This window comes from Epinephelus fuscoguttatus, linkage group LG2 (genome assembly GCF_011397635.1).
Source record: "Epinephelus fuscoguttatus linkage group LG2, E.fuscoguttatus.final_Chr_v1".
NCBI lineage: Eukaryota > Metazoa > Chordata > Actinopteri > Perciformes > Serranidae > Epinephelus > Epinephelus fuscoguttatus.
Genome location: NC_064753.1, coordinates 50178584 through 50201903, shown reverse-complemented (window position 1 = coordinate 50201903; position 23320 = coordinate 50178584). Strand labels below are relative to the sequence as shown.

The 23320-nt window shown below is 40.0% G+C and overlaps 1 protein-coding gene across 5 annotated transcripts in view; it reads right to left on the bottom strand.

Annotated features, from left to right (window-relative positions):
* Window positions 1-23064, bottom strand: part of LOC125881094 (circadian-associated transcriptional repressor-like) — a 30223-nt gene extending 7159 nt beyond the window's left edge. Inside the window, exons 1-4 of one of the 5 annotated variants that reach the window (XM_049564111.1) lie at window positions 22735-23064; window positions 20672-21122; window positions 18139-18214; window positions 13902-13980 (exon numbers count right to left, since the gene is read on the bottom strand). In XM_049564111.1, coding sequence (XP_049420068.1) covers window positions 13902-13980; window positions 18139-18214; window positions 20672-21079 — 563 coding nt within the window. In that variant the 5' untranslated portion in view covers window positions 21080-21122; window positions 22735-23064. Of the gene's footprint in view, window positions 1-13901; window positions 13981-18138; window positions 18215-20671; window positions 21123-22534 lie in introns of all 5 variants that reach the window. The other 4 variants (XM_049564094.1, XM_049564084.1, XM_049564103.1 and 1 more) reach the window with 4 other exon arrangements.
* Window positions 23065-23320: the final 256 nt, after the last annotated feature.

The following is a 23320-nucleotide window of genomic DNA, read 5'->3' as shown; positions in this document are numbered from 1 at the left end:
TATAGTATGTCAAAAAATGTCATAGTATAGCATGTCGAACAAAGTCATAGTATAGTTTGTCGATAAACATCATAGTATAGCATGTCGAAAAAAGTCATAGTATAGCATGTCAAAAAAAGTCATAGTATAGCATGTCAAAAAAAGTCATAGTATAGCATGTCAAAAAAAGTCATAGTATAGTATGTCAAAAAAAAGTCATAGTATAGTATGTCAAAAAAAGTCATAGTATAGTATGTCAAAAAAAGTCATAGTATAGCATGTCAAAAAAGTCATAGTATAGTATGTCAAAAAAAAGTCATAGTATAGTATGTCAAAAAAGTCATAGTATAGTATGGCGAAAAAAGTCATAGTATAGCATGTCAAAAAAGTCATAGTATAGCATGTCAAAAAAGTCATAGTATAGCATGTCAAAAAAGTCATAGTATAGTATGTCAAAAAAAGTCATAGTATAGCATGTCAAAAAATGTCATAGTATAGCATATCGAAAAAAGTCATAGTATAGCATGTCGAAAAAAGTCATAGTGTAGTATGTCAAGAAATGTCATGGTATATACTAGTATAGTATAGTATAGGTAGTATAGCAAGTCGAACAAAGTCATAGTATAGTATGTCGAAAAAGTCATAGTATAGTATGTCAAGAAATGTCATGGTATATAGTAGTATAGTATAGTATAGTAGTATAGTAGAGTAGAAATGTAGTGGTAGTATAGTATGTATAGTAAGCCATAGCATAGTATGTCGAAAAAAGTCATAGTATAGTATGTCAAGAAATGTCATGGTATAGTATAGTATAGTAGTGGTAGTATGGCATGTCGAAAAAAGTCATAGTATAGTATGTCAAAAAATGTCATAGTATAGTATGTCAAGAAATGTCATGGTATATAGTAGTATAGTATAGTAGTGGTAGTATAGCATGTCGAACAAAGTCATAGTATAGCATGTCGAAAAAAGTCATAGTATAGCATGTCGAAAAAAGTCATAGTATAGCATGTCGAAAAAAGTCATAGTGTAGTATGTCAAGAAATGTCATGGTATAGTATAGTATAGTATAGTAGAGTAGAGTAGAGTAGTGGTAGTATAGCATGTCGAAAAAAGCCATAGTATAGTATGTCGAAAAAAGTCATAGTATAGTATGTCAAGAAATGTCATGGTATAGTATAGTATAGTATAGTATAGTAGAGTAGAGTAGAGTAGAGTAGAGTAGAGTAGTGGTAGTATAGCATGTCGAAAAAAGCCATAGCATAGTATGTCGAAAAAAGTCATAGTATAGTATGTCAAGAAATGTCATGGTATAGTATAGTATAGTAGTGGTAGTATAGCATGTCGAAAAAAGTCATAGTATAGTATGTCAAAAAATGTCATAGTATAGTATGTCAAGAAATGTCATGGTATATAGTAGTATAGTATAGTATAGTAGTGGTAGTATAGCATGTCGAAAAAAGTCATAGTATAGTATGTCAAGAAATGTCATGGTATATAGTAGTATAGTATAGTATAGTAGTGGTAGTATAGCATGTCGAAAAAAGTCATAGTATAGTATGTCAAGAAATGTCATGGTATATAGTAGTATAGTATAGTATAGTAGTGGTAGTATAGCATGTCGAACAAAGTCATAGTATAGCATGTCGAAAAAAGTCATAGTATAGTATGTCAAGAAATGTCATGGTATATAGTAGTATAGTATAGTATAGTATAGTAGTGGTAGTATAGCATGTCGAAAAAAGCCATAGTATAGCATGTCGAAAAAGGTCATGGTATAGTATAGTATAGTAGTGGTAGTATAGCATGTCGAACAAAGTCATAGTATAGTATGTCGAAAAAAGTCATAGTATAGCATGTCAAAAAATGTCATAGTATAGCATGTCGAAAAAAGTCATAGTGTAGTATGTCAAGAAATGTCATGGTATAGTATAGTATAGTATAATATAGTAGAGTAGTGGTAGTATAGCATGTCGAAAAAAGTCATAGTATAGTATGTCAAGAAATGTCATGGTATAGTATAGTATAGTATAGTAGTGGTAGTATAGCATGTCGAAAAAAGTCATAGTATAGTATGTCAAAAAATGTCATAGTATAGTATGTCAAGAAATGTCATGGTATATAGTAGTATAGTATAGTATAGTATAGTAGTGGTAGTATAGCATGTCGAAAAAAGCCATAGTATAGCATGTCGAAAAAGGTCATGGTATAGTATAGTATAGTAGTGGTAGTATAGTATGTCGAAAAAAGTCAAAGGGTATTATGCCAAAAAAAGTCACAAAAAATGTAATAGTATAGCATGTCAAAAAATGTCATGGTATATAGTAGTATAGTATAGTATAGTATAGTAGTGGTAGTATAGTATGCCAAAAAAAGTCATAGCATAGTATGTCGAAAAAAGTCAAAGGGTATTATGCCAAAAAAAGTCACAAAAAATGTCTTAGTATAGTATGCCAAAAACATTGTACAAAATTTCATAGTATAGCATGTGAGAGAAACTGTAACATAACTTATGTATTTATTTCTTGTACTGTTTCTTTTATCTTGTTTTTATGAATGGCACATCTTTATCATTTGGCTTGGTTTGACACATTCTTAGGCCTTTTTATCTACTGATCTTCTAACTTATTTTGCTTTTTATCTTGGGGCCGTCCTCTTTGTTCTTTTAGCCTCAGCACTGCCGTCACTTTGTCTTGTCTTGGGGTGTTGTGTGTGTTCACAATACGAGATGACTCACTCACTGTAAACTGAATTTACCCAAGGGTACAATAAATATTCTGAAGTCTGAAATGTTTTAGTTTAGAATGTTGAAAACTGTAATCGTATAGTATGTCAAAAAGGTCATAGTATAGTGTGTCAAATAATGTCATAAAAAATGTCAAAATATTGTATGTTAAAAAATGTAAAAACAGGTCATAGTATAGTATGTCAAAAAAGTCATAGTATAGCATGTCGAAAAAGTCATAGTATAGTATGTCAAAAAAGTCATAGTATAGCATGTCGAAAAAAGTGATAGTATAGCATGTCGAAAAAAGTGATAGTATAGCATGTCAAAAAAGTCATAGTATAGCATGTCGAAAAAAGTGATAGTATAGCATGTCAAAAAAGTCATAGTATAGCATGTCGAAAAAAGTCATAGTATAGTATGTCAAAAAAGTCATAGTATAGCATGTCAAAAAAGTCATAGTATAGCATGTATTAAAAACGTCATAGTATAGTATGTCAAAAAAAAAGTCATAGTAGAGCATGTCAAAAAAGTCATAGTATAGTATGTCAAAAAAGTCATAGTATAGCATGTCAAAAAAGTCATAGTATAGTATGTCAAAAAAGTCATAGTATAGTATGTCAAAAAAGAAGTCATAGTATAGCATGTCAAAAAAGTCATAGTATAGTATGTCAAAAAAAAGTCATAGTATAGTATGTCAAAAAAAGTCATAGTATAGTATGTCAAAAAAGTCATAGTATAGTATGTCAAAAAAGTCATAGTATAGCATGTCAAAAAAAGTCATAGTATAGTATGTCAAAAAAAGTCATAGTATAGCATGTCAAAAAAGTCATAGTATAGCATGTCGAAAAAAGTCATAGTATAGCATGTCAAAAAAGTCATAATATAGCATGTCGAACAAAGTCATAGTTTGTCGATAAACATCATAGTATAGCATGTCGAAAAAAGTCATAGTTTGTCGATAAACATCATAGTATAGCATGTCGAAAAAAGTCATAGTATAGTATGTCAAAAAATGTCATAGTATAGCATGTCGAACAAAGTCATAGTATAGTTTGTCGATAAACATCATAGTATAGCATGTCGAAAAAAGTCATAGTATAGCATGTCAAAAAAAGTCATAGTATAGCATGTCGAACAAAGTCATAGTATAGCATGTCAAAAAAAGTCATAGTATAGTATGTCGAACAAAGTCATAGTATAGTATGTCAAAAAATGTCATAGTATAGTATGTCAAAAAATGTCATAGTATAGCATGTCAAAAAAAGTCATAGTATAGCATGTCGAACAAAGTCATAGTATAGTATGTCAAAAAATGTCATAGTATAGTATGTCAAAAAATGTCATAGTATAGCATGTCAAAAAAAGTCATAGTATAGCATGTCGAACAAAGTCATAGTATAGCATGTCAAAAAAGTCATAGTATAGTATGTCGAAAAAAGTCATAGTATAGCATGTCAAAAAATGTCATAGTATAGCATATCGAAAAAAGTCATAGTATAGCATGTCGAAAAAAGTCATAGTGTAGTATGTCAAGAAATGTCATGGTATAGTATAGTATAGTATAGTATAGTAGAGTAGAGTAGTGGTAGTATAGCATGTCGAAAAAAGCCATAGTATAGTATGTCGAAAAAAGTCATAGTATAGTATGTCAAGAAATGTCATGGTATATAGTAGTATAGTATAGTATAGTATAGTATAGTAGAGTAGAGTAGTGGTAGTATAGCATGTCGAAAAAAGCCATAGCATAGTATGTCGAAAAAAGTCATAGTATAGTATGTCAAGAAATGTCATGGTATAGTATAGTATAGTAGTGGTAGTATGGCATGTCGAAAAAAGTCATAGTATATCATGTCGAAAAAAGTCATAGTATAGTATGTCAAGAAATGTCATGGTATATAGTAGTATAGTATAGTAGTGGTAGTATAGCATGTCGAACAAAGTCATAGTATAGCATGTCGAAAAAAGTCATAGTATAGCATGTCGAAAAAAGTCATAGTGTAGTATGTCAAGAAATGTCATGGTATAGTATAGTATAGTATAGTATAGTAGAGTAGAGTAGAGTAGTGGTAGTATAGCATGTCGAAAAAAGCCATAGTATAGTATGTCGAAAAAAGTCATAGTATAGTATGTCAAGAAATGTCATGGTATAGTATAGTATAGTATAGTATAGTAGAGTAGAGTAGAGTAGAGTAGAGTAGAGTAGTGGTAGTATAGCATGTCGAAAAAAGCCATAGCATAGTATGTCAAAAAGTCATAGTATAGTATGTCAAGAAATGTCATGGTATAGTATAGTATAGTAGTGGTAGTATAGTATGTCGAAAAAAGTCATAGTATAGTATGTCAAGAAATGTCATAGTATAGTATGTCAAGAAATGTCATGGTATATAGTAGTATAGTATAGTATAGTAGTGGTAGTATAGCATGTCGAAAAAAGTCATAGTATAGTATGTCAAAAAATGTCATAGTATAGTATGTCAAGAAATGTCATGGTATATAGTAGTATAGTATAGTATAGTAGTGGTAGTATAGCATGTCGAAAAAAGTCATAGTATAGTATGTCAAGAAATGTCATAGTATAGTATGTCAAGAAATGTCATGGTATATAGTAGTATAGTATAGTATAGTAGTGGTAGTATAGCATGTCGAACAAAGTCATAGTATAGCATGTCGAAAAAAGTCATAGTATAGTATGTCAAGAAATGTCATGGTATATAGTAGTATAGTATAGTATGGTATAGTAGTGGTAGTATAGCATGTCGAACAAAGTCATAGTATAGCATGTCGAAAAAAGTCATAGTATAGTATAGTAGTGGTAGTATAGCATGTCGAAAAAAGTCATAGTATAGTATGTCAAAAAATGTAATAGTATAGCATGTCGAACAAAGTCATAGTATAGCATGTCGAAAAAAGTCATAGTGTAGTATGTCAAGAAATGTCATGGTATAGTATAGTATAGTATAGTAGAGTAGTGGTAGTATAGCATGTCGAAAAAAGTCATAGTATAGTATGTCAAGAAATGTCATGGTATAGTATAGTATAGTATAGTAGTGGTAGTATAGCATGTCGAAAAAAGTCATAGTATAGTATGTCAAAAAATGTCATAGTATAGTATGTCAAGAAATGTCATGGTATATAGTAGTATAGTATAGTATAGTATAGTATAGTAGTGGTAGTATAGCATGTCGAAAAAAGCCATAGTATAGCATGTCGAAAAAGGTCATGGTATAGTATAGTATAGTAGTGGTAGTATAGTATGTCGAAAAAAGTCAAAGGGTATTATGCCAAAAAAAGTCACAAAAAATGTCATAGTATAGCATGTCAAAAAATGTCATGGTATATAGTAGTATAGTATAGTATAGTATAGTAGTGGTAGTATAGTATGCCAAAAAAAGTCATAGCATAGTATGTCGAAAAAAGTCAAAGGGTATTATGCCAAAAAAAGTCACAAAAAATGTCTTAGTATAGTATGCCAAAAACATTGTACAAAATTTCATAGTATAGCATGTCAAAAAATATAGTGTAGCATGTCGACAAATGTCATAGTATATTATGCCAATAAAGTTATAAAAAAATACCATAGTATAATATGTCGAAAATTCTCATAGCAAAAAATTACAAAAATTATCATAAAAAATGTCATAGCATAGAAGAGCACTGTAATTTTACTGTATTTTCTTATTATGTCTTTATTCATGTACTTGTTGTATAATTTTCCCTGCACCAGCTTAAAGGTCTCAGACGACGGTGACAAGATTTTGTGCACAGAACAATGTTGTTATATTTTAGAAGTGAATCAAATATGTTTTCATGAAAAATGTTAGTGTAAAAGTAACCAAAGCTATCGGATAAATGTGAGTTAAAAGTCCAAGATTTGAATTGTGTGTTGATGAAGAAGTAAAAAATTACAAGGGAACGGAAATACTCCAGTACAGTAGTTGAGTAAGAGTACTTAGTTACTGTGTGCCGGCAGGTGAAGTGTCTCCAGCCTGAACGTGACATTTGAGGAGTTTGCAGCTGCAGATTACAGAGTCAGAGCCGCCCTGCAGCTCAGATGGCTTACGGATGTCTCGCCAATGGCCATTACATAAGCCTCATAAAGCCTCTGCCAACACATCGCCGCTGTGGCTTTATCTGATTGGTGGACAACATGAAACAGCACAAAGACTGAATAAATAAAAAGCCTGCGGGGGGAGACAGGAGGGGGGCGGACTGATCTGAGTGGATCTACATTCCTCTCTGTCTGTGTGATGCTATCTGACAGCCACATATGAGCATCACATGACGTGTGTGACCGAGGACGACAAGTAGAGCATGTTCAGGTCCACATGAGAAATGTGACCACACACACACACACACACACACACACACACACACTGAGGCTGCAGCCCACACGTGGCAGCAGGAGAAGGACCTCGTTCCATTCACAGGCTATAAATAGAGCCGTAAGCCCCGGAGCAGCCCACCGAGGCCCCACCCACTGCTCACAGACACACACAGACACGAACACACACACTAACACTTGAACAACATAGATAAACATCTGTACAATGTTAATACATCCCAACACAACACCAGTTGTAATAATTCTCCTCTTTATAAAATGTTTCCTGGGACGACACTCGCAATTATTTTCATTATTGACTCATCTGTAAACTGATTTTTTGTGTGTATTATATATTCGTCTATGAAATATAAGACAGAAATATAAGTCTTCACTTGTCTTGTTTTGTTGGACCGACAGTCGACAGTTGTTTCTGTTATTTTGTCCACCTCATTTATATCAATAAACACAGGTACAATAACAGAAACATCTCTGTATAATGCAGTACAGGCAATAAGGTACTCATATCATATAGTTAAATAAAAGTAGTAATACCACAGTAAAACCCTGCATTCACTTGAGTTAAAGCACCAAAGTATTACAGTAACATGTACCAGTACGTCCTAACTGTACTTGAGTAAATGTACCCAGTAACATTCCTCCACTGACACCACAGACGACCTCGTCCACAGTGACGGTTCGGATAAACACAAACTGAACACTGTTTCCTTCAGGATGGTTTTACTGCACAACTGTTTGGATCAGACTGCTTTGGTTTAAGCTCAGCGTACCTAATAAACTGGAAACTGAGAGTAACCATAGCCTGTGTAAAATAATGGACATGGCCACAGTGACGTCACCCACTGGTTTGCGAACTCAGCTTTGAAGCCTCGAGTTGGCATCTCAGCCATCGCCATCTTGGATTTGTGGAGCCAGAAGTGACCATATTTGGATGAGAGGGTGGAAATAACCGCATCATGAGCTGCTAGCTCAGTCAGCACGGTGCATTTACAACTATAGGTAACTGTGATAATGCTAATGCTAATTTTGTTAGCAGAAAAAACATAAATGTAACAGGTGAGTTATAAAAATTCAGCCTTGCACAGTTGTCATTAATGTTGAAGATAGCTACAGAGACCTCAAGTGTTTTGTACCAGGCTGTTGTTTTTGTTTGTTTTTTTACATTTAAACATGGGGGTCTGTGGGGACTGACTCACTCTTGGAGCCGGTCCCAAGTGGCCATTCAAAGAACTGCAGTTTTTGGCACTTTAGTGTACATTAAAGAAAAGCAGAAACTCAACACATTTACGAGCTGGAACCAGACAGTGTTTTAGCGTTGTTGTTTTTTTTTAAATGACTAAAATCACTGATCAATTATCATGACAATAGCAGCTAAGCCTAAACTAACTAACTGAAGCGCTTGCCTGACATAACTGACTGCTGCTCATCAGGTGAAACAAAGAGTCCACTTCTTCTTCATTGATAGATAATTTATTTGTCTGCTGTCTTCTTAAATGAAAAACTTGCAAACATGTATGAATCTGTTTCCATAAACCATTCAAAGGTACAAATTTCCACCATTAGATTGAGCAGTGTGCACCTGACTTGCCAACACCTGTCCCCCTGTGAATGGCTCCTAGCTACACTGACAGACACCCATGACAAAACAGTGACCCCTACAGGACTATTTCTTGTGCTGTACTGTTCCGGGTCATATTAGAAGGGTTATAATTCATATTTTTATATTAACATGTGTAATCACATGATTACCTGTACGTGACAGGAGTCGCTCGTAGTGACACACTCAGTTTTTACCACCTGACTGCAATTTAGCGTCTTTCAGCTTGTTGTTTTTTTGTTCTTTTTTAACATCCCACCACTTCACTGTTTTGGTTGAGTCTCTTGGCACTCATCGTCAGTGTTGTTTCCAGCAAACAAGCTGCCTCACACTACCAGACAGACACATTTAGAGACCAGCTGGTGAACACAGTGAAGCATTCAGCAGCTACAGACAGATATCTCCCTACGGTTTGGTGGAGACCAAAAACAGAGCTATCAGAGAGACAATTCATTAGTGACTGACACAAACACAAAGACACAAAGTTTAAATTTATCATTCTCATTATTAATTTATGGAACTGTTTAGAGACACATTTGACTTTGCGTGACTTTAAATTAATAGTTAATGAGTTACTCATGAGAATATGCTCAGTAAAAAGGATAGGTATGATGAGGTTACACCTTTTCGCTCTTTGTTTTTTGGTTTTCCTTTTGTTTTTGTTTTTTATTTAAATGATGTTATTTATTCTGTATTATGTGCATTCTCTCAGAAAATTCTTAAGGACAGGAATAAAATGACCACTAACTAACTAGTCTGAGTGGGCAGAAGTTCGCTGCATAGATCAGTCTCTCATTGGGCGGAACGAGCCACCCGCTGAAGTCCCGCCCTACCACCTCCGGTTGTCATAGTCAACAAACGTCCTTTACTAAATTTTGCGGTGTTTGATCTTGCGGGGATGTAGCCATTTTTCTGCCATGGTTCGTGTCCTGTAGGCGATATTTTTGTGAACGTGTTACACCAAAACCTGTTTCCCCCCGGCAATATTTTTGCAAGCGCACCGTTGCTGTGGCACCGCCCAGAACGATTGTGATTGGTTGAAAGAAATAAAAAAAGCCAGGGCATTTTTTTCTCCAATCTGAGAGTCGGCCCAGCCAGACCTTTCTTTTCTTGAGAAAGGTCTGGTGAGCAAGACTACTAACTAACTAACAAACACTTGGCATCATTTGTTTCTGGGACATTCGGTGTGTTTCTGTGTCTTTCTTCTTTTTCAGAAGTATTTATTTCTTTATCTTCTCTCATGAAAGTGCGTGTTCACATATTTGTTTGCTTTTATCAGCTATAATATCACTACATTAAAAATTCTACTATATGTGTCACACTGGCAGAAACTGACGTCTTGTTTCTGTACCTTTAAACATTCTCGTCCCATCTCACACATATAAACACAGCCTGTGTGTGAACTAAAGACATTTCTCACTCTTCACGAGCACAGTTTGACTTTATTTCTCTAAATATCTGCACTAACGTTGATATTTACAGCCTCTAACTGCCAATGAAACATCGCTGGACTTCACTGCCATGTTTTGCCGCCTGTGTCGATTTATTCTCAATTACTGGAGCCTAAAAAACATCCAATTTGTTACGGTGGCGGATGACTTGAATATTTTATATTACTCATGGACCGCGGCATGTATGTGTGTTAAATCTGACATTACTGGGACAGATCTGAAGCCACCTACGCTGCAGCGCCTCACGTGTGGTCCGGCTCAGTTTAACAGATGTTCATGTTAGATTTACTGTAGTGTGCGTCAGAGCAGAAAGAGACTGTGAAAATGTGCAGTATGATGTTGTTAAAGGAAACAGCTGACCTCATCATGTCGAGACTGTAAACATCAGTGGTGGGAGAATTATTCAGATCCTTTACTGCAGTAAAAGTACTGATACCACACAGTGAATAAACTACACTAAGAGTTCAAGTCCTGCATTCAAAACTGTATTTAAAGTTAAGGTATGTATGTAGCAGAAAACTGTTCCCTGCTGACAGTGTTTTATTCTCTGATGTTTTTGGATTCATATCACTGCTGCATTAATGTGTCATTTTCCTGCTGCAGATGTTTCAGGTTGAGCTCATTTTGACTCCTTTTCATCCTGTTGGGTAGGTTAATCTACAGCAATGCACCATATTCTATACGATCATCATATGTCTGTAGCGTGTCTGTCCTGTGAGAAACACTCATCTCTAAAGAGTCAGAAAAACAGCCTGTTTTCACCTCTGTGGTGACGACTGCCAGCTGATCCAAGAGGGTTTTTAAGAGTTTATTTAGGTTAAGAACATCAACACATCTGGAGACAGGAAGGGGATGAAAAACTGTGCTGGTTGACAGGAAGTGACCACCATGAGACGGCGTATCATCTCTAGTCAACAACTCTCTGTGCTTCTCATCTGTAACGTTGACAGGAAGTGACCGCCATGAGACGGCGTATCATCTCTAGTCAACGACTCTCTGTGCTTCTGATCTGTAACGTCGACAGGAAGTGACCGCCATGAGACGGCGTATCATCTCTAGTCAACGACTCTCTGTGCTTCTGATCCGTAACGTCGACAGGAAGTGACCGCCATGAGACGGCGTATCATCTCTAGTCAACGACTCTCTGTGCTTCTGATCTGTAACGTTGACAGGAAGTGACCGCCATGAGACGGCGTATCATCTCTAGTCAACAACTCTCTGTGCTTCTGATCTGTAACGCTGACAGGAAGTGACCACCATGAGACGGCGTATCATCTCTAGTCAACGACTCTCTGTACTTCTGATCTGTAACGTTGACAGGAAGTGACCGCCATGAGACGGCGTATCATCTCTAGTCAACAACTCTCTGTACTTCTGATCTGTAACGTCGACAGGAAGTGACCGCCATGAGACGGCGTATCATCTCTAGTCAACGACTCTCTGTACTTCTGATCTGTAACGTCGACAGGAAGTGACCACCATGAGACGGCGTATCATCTCTAGTCAACGACTCTCTGTGCTTCGTTCTGATTTGCAGCTTTTCAGACTTATTTTGTGTCTGAATATAATTTGTAGCTTCTTAAAATCTGAATGAGGACAGTGATAGTGAGATACCGGAGCACCTGCTGCAGCAAGCCAACACGCCGTCTGCGGTCATTTTGACTTGACCAGCGGACTTCACTACAAGCTGATTGGCTGTTGAAACAGGTGACGTGCTTTAAAACCAGCCACCGGCAATTTGACCAGCTGAGTGTCAGATGACATCATCAGCTGTCTTGAGTCGAGCTCAGACCGGCCAGTTCACATTGCTGACACTTTTCTCTGTGACGTTCTAAAACGGTTTCATCTCTTCATGAATCTTTGGTCTGAACTGGGCTTAAAGGGAATGAGAGATGATGCTCTGACTGGCTGAAATCAAGTTACGCCCGAAACATGCCTATGATTAATTAGGGAACTAAATACTATGCCTTACTTTGTGCCCAGATTATGCACCATTTAACTGGCAAAGTGTAGTTGAACGCGCCCTTAATGCACTTTAAACCATGAGCTATGGATTGTTAAAACAGGGCCAAACATGGCGACCTCAGACGATCAATCAACGGGACCAAGTGGTGGAAAATGTGAATACATTTCTAAAACACATTTAGTTTTGCTTTTTTGTTGTTTCACTGCTGTTGTTTGATGTTGCAGATCTTTTGCCAATAATTTAATTTGCTGAAATGATTCTCACTGCTGTTTGTTCTAATCTGCCCTTCGAGCCACATGGATGCAGTGAAGTGCATCTGTTCGCTCCTGATAGTCATGAAAGCTGTAAATCACAGACAAGTGTATTAAATGACCTTCACATGTTTTCCTGTGATTGTCAAACACACTGTACTTTTCTACGAGACAAACTCCACCCGTCTGGCATCAAAGCCTGAGACGAGTGACGACAGCTGGACACAGCTCTGTAACGTTTGTGTATTCATCCTGTTTGAAGCTGTTGCAGTAATACTTCATGTGTGTGACGTTACTGGAGGTCGTACAAAGTCCAGGAGGAACTGATGACGCATGAAGGAATAAATTAGTGCATGAGCACAAATCACATTAAAGTTTAGCACTTGTTTATGTTAGAATAAAAACATTCACGGCTCATTAAACACATTTCTGACTCCACTGTCTCTGAGATTAATGTTTCATTTTATTCATTTTGTGAACTCACAATAAATACTATCATAATGAATCGCTGTAACATTTAACACTGGATTTTACATTTTGGTTTATTCTGATCTTTTAATTACATACAATATAATCAGAATTTGTCAGCGAGCGATAAAATCTTGAATCTATTTCCATCACTCTCCCTGCTGTTTACACACTCCATCAACCTTTAACAAGATGACGATGTGTATTATTAAAATAGGAACTTAAAATCAAACTATTTGCATCATAAAATTTCTGCTGAAGCTGAAAAGTATCACAGCCACCAAAGAAGAAATCAACTGTTTGACAAATTTGAAGATTCAAAAATTGATCTATTTTATTAAAGAACGTACACCGTTAGCAACATGTGATGAGGTTAGCCTAACAAGCGCACTGGCTGTTAGTCAGTCACACTATGGAGAGCACACAAGGTCACCTGAACACAAGTGGAGAGCGAAGACATAGCGCTGTCCTCACCAGCGTCTAACATGCATCTCCAGCTGACCACATGTTCAGATTGTGTTCCTGCCTACGTCACGCCAGACGGTGAAAGGGCCCCGTCACAGTTATTATGTCCACACTCTTGCTAGCTGCTCATTAGCATGCTAGTTACGTTAGAGACTGTGATGGTACAACTGGTCAGCAGAGTCCAACTTGTCTTAAAATGGGCACTTTACAACATCCTGCTCTGATGACACAGTCCTTACAGGAACACTTCATTAGCCTTTACACAAAAGACACGTGGTCAAATGTGTCCCGGAGCAAGTGATTTTTTTGTGATTGGATCACAACGTGTCTCTGCAGTCGTGAACACTCGTCCACTTGTGATCGGGTCACTTAGGATGCATGTTATCACCAGGTATAAACAGGCTCTCAGAGGCCTGAATGTGATGAAGGTGTTCTGTGAGTACAGAGATAACTGTGTAAGAAAAGGAGCCTGTAAGTGTGTAATCACCGGTAACATTTCCATCTTACAAAACTATTTTATCTTAGAAAAGATCCTGACTGTTTTCAGTCGGACCTCTGATGTTCCTAACTGCTGTTTATCAGACATGTGGACACAATCTACTCCACGGATCAGGACAGGAAAAGGTCAGACTCAAGTATTTCTAAGGTATTTACCCCATGTTTGGATTCTGAAGGACCCCCATTATTCTCTGGATACGGTCCATTGCGACACTCTCCTGGAAACTGCTGAGACCTGCAGAGAGAAGAGGGAGGGAGATCTGTCATGGCAGCGTGAGGAGGAGGAGGAGGAGGAGGAGGAGGAGGCAAATGGCCCAGCCGCCCTGACTCTATTCACGTCCACAGTTATGACCTCTGCTGTGACGTCATCAGCTCTGTTCTCTAAAGCCTGGACGATACTGAACTGAAACCAAGAGCATCATTACAGCTACTAACTCTGTCCTAACCTTCTGTAAAGCCTCCTGAAGGAGTCACATCAAACCACCACACTGACTGTACACACATGACCTCAGAACATAGAACACCAGCATCATACTGCGAATGACCTGCAAACTGTGACATCATCAAAATGGTTTTAAACTACAATCACTGCCTTGTGGTTGTATGACTCCACCCACCAGCCCACCCTGTGGTTGTATGACTCCGCCCACCAGTCCACCCTGTGGTTGTATGACTCCGCCCACCAGTCCACTCTCTGGTTGTATGACTCCGCCCACCAGTCCACCCTGTGGTTGTATGACTCCGCCCACCAGTCCACCCTATGTTTGTATGACTCCGCCCACCTGTCCACCCTGTGGTTGTATGACTCCGCCCACCTGTCCACCCTGTGGTTGTATGACTCCGCCCACCCTGTGGTTGTATGACTCCGCCCACCCATCCACCCTGTGGTTGTATGACTCCGCCCACTCATCCACCCTGTGGTTGTATGACTCCGCCCACCCTGTGGTTGTATGACCCCGCCCACCAGTCCACCCTGTGGTTGTATGACTCCGCCCACCAGTCCACCCCTGTGGTTGTTTGTACCCGCCCACCAGTCCACTCTCTGGTTGTATGACTCCGCCCACCAGTCCACCCTGTGGTTGTATGACTCCGCCCACCAGTCCACCCTATGTTTGTATGACTCCGCCCACCTGTCCACCCTGTGGTTGTATGACTCCGCCCACCTGTCCACCCTGTGGTTGTATGACTCCGCCCACCCTGTGGTTGTATGACTCCGCCCACCCATCCACCCTGTGGTTGTATGACTCCGCCCACTCATCCACCCTGTGGTTGTATGACTCCGCCCACCCTGTGGTTGTATGACCCCGCCCACCAGTCCACCATGTGGTTGTATGACTCCGCCCACCCTGTGGTTGTATGACTCCGCCCACTCATCCACCCTGTGGTTGTATGACTCCGCCCACCCTGTGGTTGTATGACTCCGCCCACCAGTCCAGTGTCTCTGACAGTCTCCAATCATGTCAGTGAAAACATGGATGCTTCACACACAGAAGATCTATACAATCTGTGATGATGTCACAGTCAGGCTGACCTTTGACCTTTTGACATTCATTATTTTATCCTGTTAGACATTTGTGTCAAGTTTGGTCAGAATTAGTGAATGAATTCTGGAGTTATGGAGAAAAACATGTTTTGTGAGGTCACACTGACCTTTGACCACAGAATCGTTTATTCTTACGTCCAAGTGGACGTTTATGCCAAATTTGAAGAAATTCCCTCAAGATCCTCTTGAAATATGGCATTCAAGAAAATGAAACGAACAAGGTCACAGCAACCTTGATCTTTGACCCATGAACACCAGATATCTGGTCAGTTCATCGTCAAGTCTGAGTGAACGTTTGTGCCACATTTGACCAGATTAGATTAGACCAGGTGGTTCGGCTTTCTTTCAATTTGGTCCAGCAAAAGTATTCAAGTGAAATCTAACGACTCACCCCACAACCGAGCCATTTATGAAGCTGTGGCTAAGAAATGAGAACGGCTACAACCAGATGTCAGTGTGGACACCTGAGACACGTGTTATCAACAGGTGTAACTGTCATCAGTTACCAAATCAAATCCAGATACGACCTGGATCCGAGACACATTTTAATGTCGGGGATCATCTTCCTTTTATCTGACTTCCTGGTTATGAGTTGACAGTGCAGAGGCTCGATTTATAAAATGAAGATTGAATCAGAGTTTATTACACTTTAGGTGAACATTTAACTGATCTTATGATGTTGATTCGATATGAGACACATATTGTACTGTGGTCTGAGAGCATCATCTCTCACCGTCCACCGTCCATGTTTGGTGTGGCGTGCGGGAAGCAGCGAAGCCGGCGCTCTGAAGCTCGAAACTCACCTCAGTAGTGAGAACAACAGAGAGTCTTTGATGGGCGCTTTCATCTCTGAAGCAGTTTGAGTTTAAAAGGATGTTAAATGACTCGTGAGGCCTTTGATCCTTTTTGTTGTTGTGCAGCTGTAACGCTGAGTCTCTGCCTCCCTCAGGATTTCACTGTCCACATTCAGCTTTCATTATTCCTAAATGAACACGAATTAATCAGCGAATCAAAGGAATATAACACTGTCATTTAGCATCAGAAGCTTTTCATGACTCTCATTGTTCTCTGATGAATGCCGGATCTTAATTAGATATATTATAATGATGACATTTATATTAATAATCTTCAATCATCTATGTGCACACTAAAAGAAATAATGGAGGAATGGGCAGTGTTTTGATCCCAGAAGTTTATCTACAACTAAAACAGGAAGTTAGGATAAATCTGATAAAGAAAGATTATTATTATTATTATTGTTATTATTATTGTTATTATGGGCTGATGAACAGGAGATTGTTAATATACAGGGGGGTGTTTACAGGCCGACTGGAATTCATTCATGATAATGCTTAAAATAAAACATTTCACTGCAGACAAAAGGAAATAATAAAATTGATATAAAAATGTGTCAACAATAAGAAAATATCTCACACACTGTCTCACTCACTGCTGAAATATGTGATCATGTTTCACTCTGTCGGACCTTCATCAGGTTTATGAAAGCGTCATGGGATATGATTCAACCAATGAAACCTTGTAATCAAACTAGAAAATGCTTTCCCAGAGGAAAATGCATGTGGATGCTGAAATGAATTCAAAATCATGGCTGAAAGTGCAGAAATAGTAGTAATAACAGAAGTAGGTACTAGTTGTTGTAGTAGTAGCCGTAGTAGTAACAGTAGTTGCAGTATTAGTAGTGGTTATAGTAGTGGTAGTAGAAGCTGTAGTTGTTATAGTAGTACTAGTAGCAGAAGTACTAGTAAGTAACTTATAATAGTAACAGTAGTTGTAGCAGTAGCAGTGGTGGTATTAACAGCAATAGCAGTTGAAGTAGTGGCAGTAGTTGTAGTAGTAGAGGTAGTAGCACAAAGTTTGCAGAAGAAGTAGTGAACCCAAAAAAGGTGCAAAAATGGAGAGAACTAATAAGAGAACAGATCTGAGTATCAGTAGAGTGGCAGCTGAAGCATTCACACTAATAAATATTTCAGTAGTAAGTGAGACAATGTGCGAGTTCTTCTCGTTGTTTTAAAGGCTGCACTTTCTCCCAACGCACCTGTCACACCTTCAGGTGTAAAAAATCTGTGCAAAAACAAAACTGATCTATTGCCAGGTGTTGTATTTTTATTTTTCAAAAGTCAGTAGCCGCAGACTCATGAGGCTGTGATCATGTTCATTACACAGCAGGAAAAAAAATAATTTAACAGACACTTTTCTTAGACTTTGCAAGGTCACAGAGACCACAACCTTTGAGGACCAAATTTGAATCAGTTCATTATTAAGTCCAAGAGGACGTTTGTGCCAGTTAAGAAGAAATTCCTTCAAGACTTTCTTGATATATTGCGTTCACAGACACGTCGGTCACACTGACCTTTGACCACCAAAAACTCATCAGTTCATTGTTGAGTCCAGGTGGATGTCTGTGCCAAATTTGGAGAAACAGCCATGACTATCGCCAGCACGGAGGCATAAAAGCCATGATGGTGATGACATCATGACAGCAGCAGCGTGACTGCAGTATTGCAGTGATGCATTCACGGTCACAGCCCTAGTCTGACACATGCAGGATCACCACCATCATTATCCTCTGTGGAACATGAACGTCTGGATCAAATTTCAGCTGATCAGATATTTACCTCTGAACCAAAGTGTTGGACCGACTGACTTCACCACAGCAGTAAAATATTCTGTCAGCCACCTGCCGTCTGATTCAGCAGAACATCCAGAGACAATGCTTTTATAACCACTCCACTTCTACATGAACCATCCTGACACGTTTATCTTTAGCAGTGTGATGTGCACAGAGCAGCGTGTTCATTAACAAACCCACAGGAGGGATTAGACACTTACGTTCAGAGTACCTGCCTGATCTCAGGCCCCGCAGGATGGACGACAGAGGCTGGATGTAGCACTGCAGCTTGGCGCACTGTGAGGAACAGATAAGTGAGTTAGCATTCATGCTATCAGAGCCGCAGCGTGCAAAGTGCTTTCTAATAGCTACTAAAGTGTACCCATCCACAGCCGAGCTCTGCTTATTGCTTTCCTAAAATAAGTAACATAATCACCAAGACCTCAGTTAATGTAATGACTCTGTGTGTGTGTGTGTGTGTGTGTGTGTGTGTGTGTGTGTGTGTATTGCTGCACATGATTTACAGCTTCTCTGAATTTCTCCTATTTCTCATACTGTCAGTAACGTATTGATCGACAGCTAAGTGACTGATAACACATTTACAAGCGTCCCCGTTTGATGCCATTAGTGTGTGTTAACACTGAAGGTAAGTGTCCGCAGGCGCTTCAGTAAGAGGCTGCCATTAACAGCTGACATGAGCTAATGGAGAAACTGATTGCAATCGACAGCTTCACATGTGGCTCGCCGAGCTGAGCGCCGTCGCCTTCAGACGGATACATGAGCCGAGGCAGCAGCAGATGAAAACTGGCACCATGAGATCCTCTTACACTGTTTGATATCAGCGGGTGGAGTTTGATGCCTCCCTGCAGCCACTCTGGAGTTTACTTTTAGTGTGCAAACACTTTGTCCTCAACCGTCCTGCTCCTTACGTTTCTGTTACTGATTTCTGACAACACATTTCTGACAGCAGCTGGTGGAGAGATACAAGATGGAAGAACAAGTTGTGACCATCGTGTAGCTGCATTGCATTCATCTTTCTGCTGCTGTGATCACAGAAGCTGCTTTCTGAGCCTCCTCTCTCTGCATTAAACACTATATGGCCAAAAATATGTGGACACCCCTGCTCTGTCCTGCAGTTCTGGTCTCTGTGTGTTTGCTGTGGTTCAAGTTATCGTCCTCACCTCTGTTTGACTGGAATCTTTATGCTGCAGCCCCAAGCAAAGGAGTGCATGGATCTCATAGTCTTGTTCATGAGTGAGCGTAAAATGAAGCTTGAGATGGACAGGCAGTTTGGCACGGCATCAGCAGGGATGCAGGTGCTGCAATATCCACTTGAGGCTGGCTCCAAAAGGGAGTCACTTCCCACAGACTGCTGAGGTCTCCATAGCTAATTTCAACATTCATGACAACCGTACAGGGGCTGAATTTTTATATCACTCAACCATTTATGTTTTATTAAGGACCAAAGACACATGTATTTAAAAGCAGGGCTGCTTGAGTGACAGGCGGTCTGTGAGGGATCTCCACAGTCTATGAGTCAGAGCCACCTCAAAGCGGGAGTCACCAAACCAGTGGGTGACATCACGCCAGGTTACTTTTAGCCAGATTATGTAACCTTTGCTGAACAATGTCTATAAGTGACATTATGCTCATTAATTAAACTTTTTGATTGTAAGGGAAATAACTTCTTATTTCCTCATTTAAAAGTGTCGTAATCTCACTTCACGTAGATGTTTATAGTCTCTTCACTCTTGGTAGCCACAATCTTAAATCTGGGAGAGTGAGGGTGTCATTAGCAGCAGAATAATGCACCACAGACTGTCCACACACTTTTGGCCGTGTATTGATGTAGGTGATCACTGATGCCAAACAGCAGCTATAAAGAGAAGCCTTCACTGTTTGATCAGGAAGTGATAAGCTGAGGGACTGACGTCACACCTGAGTCTGATCACTGAAACTTTCTCTGGCACCTAAATTTTACCTTCATGGCACATATCTGAATTTTGGTTTTCTAAAGCAGTACAGTCACAACAGCAAAAGATCATGTTTAGTGATACAGAGTGTGTGAAAGACATCAGCCCTCACTCAGTACGTTTACATGCACACTAAAGTGGAGCTCCAGTCCCAGCTGGACGAGGACATCTAACTGGCCTACTGTCCTTGTCCCAGTATACAAGCACGGGAGGGGAATCCATTTATTGAGCCAAGTATGTGCGACTCCTCTACGATAGGTGGAGATATGCCCCCTTTCAGCTTGTTAGTATTGGACCTTTTTCCTGTTGACCTATTACGTCACAGACCAAACAATGGACAAACAAGTTAGCTACGGTTAGCTAGCAGCTAACTGCTACCATGGTGGACAACTTTACAGCTCTGTACATTTGGTGCGTCCAAAAAGTCACGGCTCTGGATGTAGATTTCTCCATGTTGTTACCGGCTTCTTCTTCTCTTACACATTTAATGCTATTGGACTTCCGGGTCAAAGCCCGGGGCGGAAACTGTGGAGCATGCTCAGAGCGCCTCGGCCAGTTTGGGTCTGATTGACTGTATACGTGCAGGAGTCACATGATCTGGGTGTGTTAGTCCCACTGTGACACATTCACTGCAGGACCATTTCACTCACACCGACATGTTTAAAGGGTAAAAAGTCCAGTTTTAGTCATACTGACACAATAACTCCGTTTCCTCTGATGTCATGTAAACATACTGAGTGAAACAGGTTTCAGAATAACTCTACAACAGGAAGCGTCTCACCTTGTGTGATAACAGTTCATGTTCAGTGTCTGGTTGAGTGTGTTCACAGAGTCTCTTCCTGGCTGCGTGATGCTTCGACTCCACAGAGAGCTGCTCACAAACAGAAGTAAATCCCTGAACTGGACTGACAGTCGACGTCTGCACGGCGGCTGGAGGGTCGACCTCACAGCTGCCTCCATCTTTACAGTCACAGCAGTCACTCCTCCTCCTCCTCCTCCTCCTCTGGCTCAAGACGAAGCAGCTTGTAGGAGATTCCCCTAAGGATGAGGCTGATGATGATGATGATGATGATGGTGACAGTACTGGCGACTCCTCCACATGCTGAGGACTTAATCTCTTCGGGCTGTCGTAGTCGTCCTCATCGCTGGCGAGCCAGTCAATGGAGTAATCCGAGTCTGAGGTTGACATGATGAAGCTAGACAGTCAGCCAGCAGAGAGCATCACGGACCTGCTGGAGAAACACACCACACACACACACACACACCTCGCTGTTGACAGCATGTCAGAAGGTATTGTTTCATGTGTGTGTGTATCATGTCTCTTTACTCTGAAAACATTTTAACCTCTGAACCCCACTGACTTCAATCAAACCCACTGAACTTCATCTCAAACTCTAGGAAGGCACCAAACATGTCAGGCTGAACTTTGGGAAATGTGTGAAACATGGCAACGAGACATCTGAATATTCCTGTCTGATTCATTTATGTTGGTTGTTATAAGCTGAAGACCTACATGAAAACATCAATAAAATAAAAATGAAGGATTCAGTATTCCTCCAGAGTGGAAACAGCATTTAGACCAGAGCTGTTATTTTCATTATCGAATTATCTGACGGTGATCTGTTTGGTTATTTTATTATTTCACTGAATAATCATTGGTCTATAAAATATAAAAAATTAGTAATAAAAATGTCTGTCATAATTTCCCAGAACCAAAGTTTATGTCTTCAGATGTCTTACTGTGTCCAAACAACCATCCAAAACTCCAAAGATATTCACTTTACTGTGGCATAAAACTAAACAATATTCACATGAAAGCAGCTCATACCAGGGTTGAAATTAACTTTATTATCCATCTGCCACTGTGGCTGATGAATCCAGAATCTATCAGCTGCTCGTTGTTTCTGTTGGCTGATGAGTGACGGAAATCAAGCAAAGAGACACTTGCGTATGTGACCAGCACTTGGCTGGTGGCTCACACCAGTTAACTCTTGGTATTTTGCTCAAACACAAATTAAAATGGCTGCAGATTTTATGTGGATCATCAAATCTAACTGAACACTCAAACAAATACACAGAATGTGGGGAAAATAAATTAGGATGTACAGAAAACTTTTTTTCCTGGGGCCCTGACAGGAAGTAGCAGAGGTTTGTGCTCGGGACACTTTGACTCATGGGCTCAGTATTTTTTCAATCCTCCTGCAGCTCTGGTGTCATCTGTTTAAATCCCAGTATAAACATGAATCCTGGATCCTGCACTCAGAGCCTGCACCGACTCAACATACAGGCCAGTAGATTAAATAACCCTCCTCTGCCTCTTCCAAATGGGCAGGTCGTCCAACATTATGTAAGAAAGAGCATCCAAACACATGGACCTGTTTCCTCTCGCCTGTCAGTCCACATGCACACACACACACACACACACACGCACGCACGCACGCACGCACGCACACACACGCTGCTGATACAAGTGACGGAGCTCTGCCTCAACACACACACACACACACACACACACATTTATTCTCTCCACATGGAAACATTTACACACCAGCAGAGAACATTTAAAACATGCACTAATGAATAAATGCTGCAGGAAGTTGAGCAGCAGATGAGACACACACACACACACACACACGAACCTGACCTGGATGTTCAGGAGCGGTGCAGAGCTGCGTGTCAAGCCGCAGACATCACCTCCAACCCGGCGTCAGTGTGCGCGCTGCAGCCTCTCTGCTCCTCGTTATTATCACAGTAAAATATCCTGATCCAGGTGAGCTGGCACAGCGAGGCGGTGTGTGTGAGTGTGTGTGTGTGTGTGTGAGAGAGCAGCAGACCGTCACTTACCAGAAGTGCACCGTGTGTTTCCCGTCCGGTGAGTTGAGGACATGCAGCAGCAGCAGACGGTGTGTGTGTGAGTGAGTATGTGTGTGTGCGCACCGACAGACCGGGCGGACTGATGATGGAGTGAAACCATGCAGGCAGCAGACGCAGGGAGGCGGGCGAGAGTCCCGTCCCATCCAGCCCGTGCAGCCTCTCCCTGGGCAACGTGTCCGGGAGGGGCGGGGCACGACCGTCTCCTGTCTCCGGTCTGGAGCTCCTCACCGCCGCTGCGCACACACACTGACGCACACGCACACGTGCGCGCAGACACACATTAAAACGATGGTGGAAAGATAAATAAAAATTTTGCAAATAAAGAAACACGCACGTGATCACGTCATGACGAAACAATGTGGCGTCACTGTTCAATTGAACCCTCCCATTGGATCAGAGGCGCTGCGGCACGTGACCTGCGGAGGGACTAATTAATGCTGCGTTAAAGGACAGTCCGGAAATGTCTGTTTTTTAATTAATTAAGCACAATTAAAAGTGCATGTTCACAAACACTCTGCAATAAAACATCACATTAACAGCATTATAAAAACAAAAT